This window comes from Sinocyclocheilus grahami, unplaced genomic scaffold (genome assembly GCF_001515645.1).
Source record: "Sinocyclocheilus grahami isolate Dianchi unplaced genomic scaffold, SAMN03320097.WGS_v1.1 scaffold774.1, whole genome shotgun sequence".
Lineage (NCBI taxonomy): Eukaryota > Metazoa > Chordata > Actinopteri > Cypriniformes > Cyprinidae > Sinocyclocheilus > Sinocyclocheilus grahami.
Genome location: NW_015505953.1, coordinates 80853 through 89102, shown reverse-complemented (window position 1 = coordinate 89102; position 8250 = coordinate 80853). Strand labels below are relative to the sequence as shown.

The 8250-nt window shown below is 35.3% G+C and overlaps 1 protein-coding gene across 3 annotated transcripts in view; it reads right to left on the bottom strand.

Annotated features, from left to right (window-relative positions):
* Positions 1-8250, bottom strand: part of LOC107561474 (RCC1 and BTB domain-containing protein 2-like) — a 46377-nt gene that overhangs the window by 29637 nt on the left and 8490 nt on the right. For all 3 annotated transcript variants that reach the window (XM_016245930.1, XM_016245931.1, XM_016245929.1), the window contains exon 4: positions 6178-6344. In XM_016245930.1, the coding sequence (XP_016101416.1) occupies positions 6178-6344 (167 nt within the window). The remainder of the gene's footprint in view (positions 1-6177; positions 6345-8250) is intronic.

Sequence of the window (8250 nt, the reverse complement as noted above, 5' to 3'; positions counted from 1 at the left end):
CTATCTCACAATGTTTACATATGAATAAAAGCCTACATTAAAATCGGTCATATAAATTGGTCTCTTCATTAGAAATTAGCCTACTGATTGCCACCATTGATAGACACATATTTTTTTAATAATATAAAAAATATCTGTATGACATCATATTCTGCAGTTCTTCCCTGTTGTACCGAATATCTATACTTTTCAAATTATCACATCGAAGTTAGAAATTCAAATAGTGACAATTAATTTTGTAGGGTGCCACAAATTTGTTAAAATTTCCAAAGAGTGCCGCAACTAAAGAAAGGTTGGGAAACACTGATTTAGAAGACAAAAAGTTAAGTCTGACACAGAGAAAGGGACCGATGGCTGGCCAGCCGGGGTTCGTCTTTATTTAAATTTATGTGTCTGTGTACTTCTAACATGTTTGGTTGGTAAAATAAATGTTGTAAATTCAAATCAGAGCGTCTTCCATCTCTGGAATGGATGTATTCTTGAGTCTATAAGGTAACAATAATATAATAATATAACCTTGTTTCGAAATGGGTTTGGCTAAAAGAAAATGTTGTTTTCGTCTATTCTACTAGGTACTTATACTATATTGACTGGGTGAAATAGAATTGCATTTCCAAAAAGAGACTAACATACAATTTTCATTCACTAAAATTAGACTAAATGTCATCAGTTTTCGTCGACTAAAACTAGACGAAAATGGTCATGGATAATTCTGACTAAAATAAGACTAAAACTTGACTAGACTAAAAAGTATGAACGTGACTAAAACTAATAAAAACTAAAATGACAGCTTCACACAAAGACTAGACTAAAACTAAAATTAAAACAGGGCGCCAAAAACAACACTACCTGTCAGTCATCTTGTCAAAAAGTTACATCCTCTACAATGAAATATAACATGGATAACATTAAATAAATATTTTTACCAAGTTAAATGTTGATTATTAGTAACTCAAACCTCTATCTAAACCTCACTACTAACCGTCAGTCACACATATCACACCCATTTTTGTAGTTTTTTTTAATGCTTTTTATTCGTGTTTGTAGTTCTAAACCAAATCTTCCCCAAAGCGCAATGGATTGTGGACAATATTAGCCATTAAAGTTTGCACGGATCCACACTTCAAAAATCTACCAGAAATAGTAGACCATCCGGGGACTTCTGGTATACTATTTTCAACATACTATCCTTTGGGACGCAGTTATTTTAATCTAACATACTATTTAGTATGGATAGTATGAACATTGGTACGCAGGGAATGAAAATCATATTTTCCAATCAAGATGGTAAACCGATTATCTTTTTACCAAGTTCAAGGGGATACCCATATGTTCGGAAATGTAATTTGAAATGAAAGATTTTAATTTAAAATCGCCATTACACCACTGGTCACAAAGAAGTATGAAAGATCCACCGGTAACGCTAGAGTTGCACTTGCCTCGAATTTCAAAAGTAAATGCATAGTCAACAAAACCTTTTTGCCAAATGCATGTCAGAAAATTTTGCACTGAATTATGTTCTTAGGGTTTCCGCAGGTCCTTAAAAAGTCTTCGATTTAATTGTATCACATTTAAGGCCATATAAACTCTTAAATGGTACAAGAAAGCCTTAATTATTATTTCAAGAGGTCTTAAATTTGGGAACGGAATGACAAGAATTGCAATGTGGCGATTAAACTTCAAAACGCTATGATTTCATTAAATAAATATGAGCACTGCACGTTTCAAAGTCAGTGCACCTGCTGGCAAAGAATGAATTTGCATTTTCAATAAGCCCGTCTGCTGCTGTTCAGACCAATGTGAAAATCGACCCATATTTTTTAAAAATGCTTGGATTGAGTTGGGCAGGTCATTCTACTAGGAGGGGACATTTAATTTAAAAGTCCGTAAAAGTGATTTTGTGCTTCTTTGGGATGGCACAATAAAGCGACGTTCACTTGCAGAACGCAAGCTTCTAGAGGGCACATAAGTCTGAAGTAATGAATTTAGGTAAAGGGGTGCAGAGCCAGTGGTGGTTTTGTAGGCAAGCATCAATGCCTTGAATTTTATGCGAGCAGCTATTGGTAGCCAGTGCAAATAAACAGAGGTGTGACGTGCATTCTTTTTGGCTCATTAAAAATGAATGTATGCTGCTGTTAAACGTTTTTAAATGTTTTTATTGTATTACTGACTGTTTACTTGTATTTAATAATTGCTCTAGGTCTTTTTTTTTTAAACTTACATTAGTTAGCCTCATATTAGTTTCTGCTGTGGTATCAGGTATCTTTGCATCCTGTGATGCAAAGCTGAATTTTCAGCAGCCATTACTTTACATCGTGTCTACACCGAACCGTTGTCGCTCACATTGTGATGTGATGCATCATTATTCATTAATAGTGAATAAGTATAGACCGCTAAAGGCTGTCTACACTGGATGCAACAAAGTGACTGTTGCAAAACATTTTAACTTCGTGTCAGTACATCATAAATAGAACAAGGCATCAGTTTAATGCGAACAGTAAACCCGCTCAGTTTCCGAGCAGTTTTACTAGTGTCCAGTGTAGACACAGTGTTAGTCTTCAGTGTCACATGATCCTTCATAAATCATTCTAATATGCTGATTTCATGTCCAAGACACATTTCTTATAATTACCACTGCTGAAAATGGTTGTGCTGCATACATATTTTTGGTAACACTTTATTTTAGGGTATCTTAACTAGCTGCTTGTTAGCATGCATATTACTAGAATATTAGCCATTTATTAGTGCTAATTAAGCACATATTAATGCCTTATTCTACATTCCTAATCCTACCTAAATACCAAACTTAACAACTACCTTACCAACTATTAATAAGCAGCAAATTAGGAATTTATTGAGGAAAAAGTCATAGTTAATAGTGAATAAGTGTTTCCTATTATAAAGTGCAACCATATTTTTGAATAGATTTGTCATAAATTGATAGCATGGATGGCATGCTTTTTTAATGAATACATGATTATCCAGTCAACCTTTAAAATTCACAAACTTTGTATGTTACTGTCGTCTCCTGCAGTTTTATCCCGTGGTCTGCTACTTCTTCAGAAATGCCTTAAGTGGCAAGTTTCAATAGACTTTTGCAAGAACACTCCGTTTTGAAAGTCAGCCAACTGTGAGATTCACAGCTGCTCCGTCTTTTTAATCAAGTACCTCATTGACTTCACGCATGTTTCAATACCTTGGAAACTGCCAAACACTCCAGCTAGTAATTTTAGCCATTTTCAGGAACCTTGAGCTAGAAATTGTTGGGAACTATTCTGCATGTCCACAGAAAACTCTTTCTTTGGAAAGTCCTCCAGGACTTGAATATTTATTATGTCTAACATGTTAAATAAGCACAGATAGGTTTACTCACCCATTTGAGTTGCCTGTTTCCAGGGTAAATTGTCAAAAGTGTTACATATTTGCACAATGAATCTTTCATTAACTTACAAAAATTTAGTTTTTCCATTTTTTCCATTAACATAAAAAAAAAAAAAAAAAAAAAAAAAAAAAAAAAGTAGTAAAAGTGAAAAAAACAACAAAAAAAACAACAACAGTGGTTCTGCACTGATAAAGCTATTAAAACATACAGCTGCCTTTATATTTTAGGAAAGGGTCCCTCAAAAGGGGATTGTAGTATTTAGGGCTCTTTGGCAAACATTTCATATTAGAGTAAAGGACCAAAACCGCTGTGTTACAGCCATAATGTACATTAAGAAATGTGTAATATTTTTCTATATTATTGTTATATTCTTTATATTAAGAGTGATTGTTATTTGATATACAGTTTGCATATTTTGTGATATTTGTATTGCCTATCTGTGTGACTTTTTTGGTAAATTTTGATTTAATACACAATGCATATGCATAAGCAGCCATTGATATTTTGAACTGTACGAAGAAGGAAGGGGCTTGGTGCTAAACATTCTTTTGACCGTTCTTTGAAACCATATTTAATTTGAAGCTTGAAGAAGTGTAAACAGTTCTTAAAGGGATAGTTCACGTTCAGTTGCTGGTCCCCATTATGTACTTTCGCACCGTGTAGTTTTAGGAACTAGCCAGCAGGGTCTTTCCTAGAGAACCAATTTCTCCCTCAGGTCGTTTTCCTGGTTGCATTCGCACCGGCAGCGGGAACTCTGAAGCGGCCGACAGCGACGTCTTTATTCACGGCATTTACAAACGTCAATAACCAGTGAATGGAGGATGCCGTGATCACAGTTGTTTTTGTTGTGTCGTGAGTTCCATGACAATGGAGATGGAATGTAAACGCACAATTTACACGATTGAAAGAGCATGAAAATCTGCCTAAATCACCTATGACAACTAGCAGTGTTATCTAGGGATGCACCGAATGTTCGGCAACCGAAATTATTCGGCCGAAAATAGCAAAAAAAAAAAAAGAAGCGAAAAGACTGAAAAAATTGTACCGAACAATGACGTGGCGCGATCAAATAGCAACCAGCGCAGAGTGAGAGGCGCACATTCTTTATAATGCAGCACACATGTCAGCAGTGTGGAAGCATTTAAAACTGTCCGAGAAAGACGCAAAAATCATTACAGACATCGAGAGACCGTTTAGTACTGCAGCGCATGTCTTCGATGAAAAGTGGAAGGGGTGATTGTTGCCGGTTACTGTACGATGATTGAAATCGCGAAATGGCCTTAAACAATTAGTAAATAAACTGCAGAACGTTATGTTTTCTAATACACGCACGCATTGCATGTATTCTGACAGCGCTGCAAGAACTCACCGCGCTATCTGCTTGTTAACCAGGGTTCAAAGTCCAAAGCCCGAGGAAAATCTGCGCTGAAACCGTGTTACTCGTCAGTTGCTCAGTCACATTTTTATGAATTTTTACAAGGCATGTGACAATGTAATACATAGGACGTATTCGTAATGACTCATTTATAAATCTGCTGTCAACAAAAAGCAGCACTGAGGTCTTCCTGCACGTTTCTGCCAAAATAAAAGTTGAGAAAAAGCAAGAACTCTATCAACATTCTTAAATGTTAGTATTGCAATTTTACTGTTGTTCTGTAAAATAAAATAAAAAGACAATAATAATGATAATAATCATTACAACAGCTCTGGTAATAACATTCACACAGTGTTTTAGGACCTGTAATATTTTCTAATGTTTTAAAAGAAGTCTCTTCTCAGCAAGGCTGCTTTTAATTGTACAGTAAAAAATACATCCCTGATTCAAGAAGGGGGTCTGATGGCCAAAAAATATTATTTTAATAATTCATTAATTTTAAGTTAAATTGTGCTTTGTTGGTATAGTGTCTGCTAGAATGCTAAAAATGTTCAGTGTTAATTTTTTAATTGTTGTTTTGTAATTGATTTTCCTCTTTGAAAAGCAAGACAAAACAGTAAAAAGCACATTTTGGCTATTTAATTTTTGCAGTGATGAAAACAAATGGGCAAAAATACATGGGGGAAAAAAAACTCGAAAAACCGTGTTTCATTTTGTTCGGTTTCGGCTTCGGCCCAGAATTTTCATTTCGGTGCATCCCTAGCGTTATCATTGAGGCTGAGAAAAGAACACAACACTGCAGACAACAGGTAAATGCCGTTATCACTGTTTTCCATGTGCGTGGAGTAAATATGTTTCCATGGCATTTTTAAAAATGCCGGATAGCTGGTGTTTCCTATGTGTTTGGCCAATCAGCGTACACTTACTTCACTGGTAGTTCCTATAGAACTGTTTTAGACCCTACTCTGAAGTAGGAGCTAGATTAGTTCCCCCAAATGGAGTTCCTAGAACTAAATACGTTTCTAGTTCCTGCGGTGCGAAAGCGCCTATTGACTTGCATAGTGGGGTTTTTTTTCCATACTATGGAAGTCAATGGGGACCATTTTTGATTTTTGTTGTATCCTGACAAACAAAGTAAACTGTTACACTGCAATGATATAAAGGCACTCAGTGTAATGATAATAACAATACATTTTAAAACAAAAATAAAAAAGGTAATTGCAACTTTTGCAAAAAAAAAAACTCAGAAATGGTGAGATGAAAGTTGAAATGACATTTTTGTTCTGTGATTTGCTCTGTTCTGTGAAATGTAAACTCAGAACTGTAAGAAAAAAAATCCAGCAAAAAAAGATCCATTTCCTCATTTTTGTTTGATAAAATCATAACCAACATCCAGCAAATCTCTTTTTTTTTTTTTTACCTCTCCCTCTGTGGTGAGGGCTATGGTGTGGTGAGAGCCGCAGGCCACCTCTGTCACCCTCTTGCCGATTAGGTTGGTGGAAACCAAGGCAGGAGTAAGGCCGTGGTTAGTGGTGCCGTTACCCAGCTGACTGTAGCCATTATGACCCCAGGAATATACTTCTCCATCTACAGACACAGAAGACAAGATACAGATCGGAGGATGACAAATCTTTGGCTCAAGTTTTAATTTAGGAGACAAGCATACTGGAAAAGCAGATCTAGAATCTAATATACAAGGCCTAAATGAACAGTACCAAATGAAATTATGTATAAAATGTAACTTGAACAGTTGACATAAGTGATTTAAATCAAAGACACAGGCCTAATGCTGACCATCTTAAAACATCTGCTGTGACTCAACTTTTACCTCTGTGGAAAATGAACCATTTGATGTTTATCAGGTATGAAAACATTTTGTTCTCCAAAACTCATGTTGTGACACGTAGAATATTTTCCTATTACAAACCTCAAAATCAGACTGTTTGACTATTTTAGTTTTTGCCATCTGTCGTCAGACTACATACATTTTCAGTTAATCCTGATAAGTGCTTTAAAAAGGCCTCCTGAAGGTTTTACCACAGTAGTGGTGGACGAAAAAATCATATCACGCTCTGATAACACACAATCACAATCCATGATCTGAATTCCGATCTTCCTAATTTTGAGATGTACGATCTAGAATATCCAGACTGGAACAAGCCTATGGACTTATTTATTTGCTAAATTTAAAGCACAATATTGCATTAACACTGCGTAGTCTTCACTGTATAAATTAAATTTACACATTCTTATTAAATCTACCAAAGTTGTTTTGTTAAGAGCAGTGAGTGATTTTCTCTGTCTTTTGTTTGATTAACATTAATGACATAGACAGCAGTAAGTATAGGCTTTAAGACCAAATACATGGATCTAATATAGCCTACGCATCTGATTTCTTTCCCAACTGTTTATATTCACTTAAGACATAAATGACTGTTTATGTAAATACTCAAGGCTGACATTTTGAGGTATTTTTTTTATTTTTGTGTGTATTTGACCGTTTAAGCGTGCATCCGAAACCCAAAGCATACTTTGCTCATCCTTGTTCAGCTCTGTCTCATGAAAATGCCTGGGGAACAGTGCAAGCTCCGTTTCACAGCTTTAATGTGCTGTAATACATTAAAGGGTTAATAACATATATATATATATAATTTTTTTTTTTTTTAAACACATGCCCCGCAGTAGACTGCATTTGACATCAGTCACGTTACATAATTTGACTGATTAGGGTGCTTTCACACCTGTAGATCGATTGCTTTGTTCCGAAACAGGGATTAAAATTATTACAATGTTGTTTTTTATTCTTGGTGTGGTTCGCTTTCACACGGCAAAGTTTCTAAACGAACCAAATTTGTTAATACAAGTCACGTGCGAGTAAACTGTTCCCTCATTGGTCAAAGTTCCACGGTTTATTTTCCGGGATTCCACTTAGCTGTCACGACTGTCATCCGTCAGGATGGAACGCGGGCGTCGCGGGATTATTGTTGTTTTTTTTGGTAGCTGTCGTAGGGCTGGACGATATGGCCAAAATTTATATCACGATATATTTCTTAATTTCGGTCGATACGATATAATTCCGATATCGATATGAACACTATTAAAAAAGCCTCATAAAAACGTCCAAGAACGGCCACAACAGATGTCTGTACCTACAAACTTTAATTTGCCAACTCTATGAAACCTACTCCTATAAAACTACATAATATTTTAGGAAAAAAAATGGCGCAAATAAATAAATGTTCACCTTTTATTGGTATTTAGCCTTCATACAAACAAGAAATGTGAAATCACTGTCAAATAAATCTCAGACTCTCCTTATTAATATTATTATTTTTTACTTCAAACTATAGGGTAACATACCAGTCAAAAGTTTTTGAACAGTAAGATTTTTAATGTTTTTTAAAGAATTATCTTCTGCTCACCAAGCCTGCATTTATTTGATCCAAAATACAGCAAAAACGGTAACATTTTGAAATATTTTTACTATTTAAAA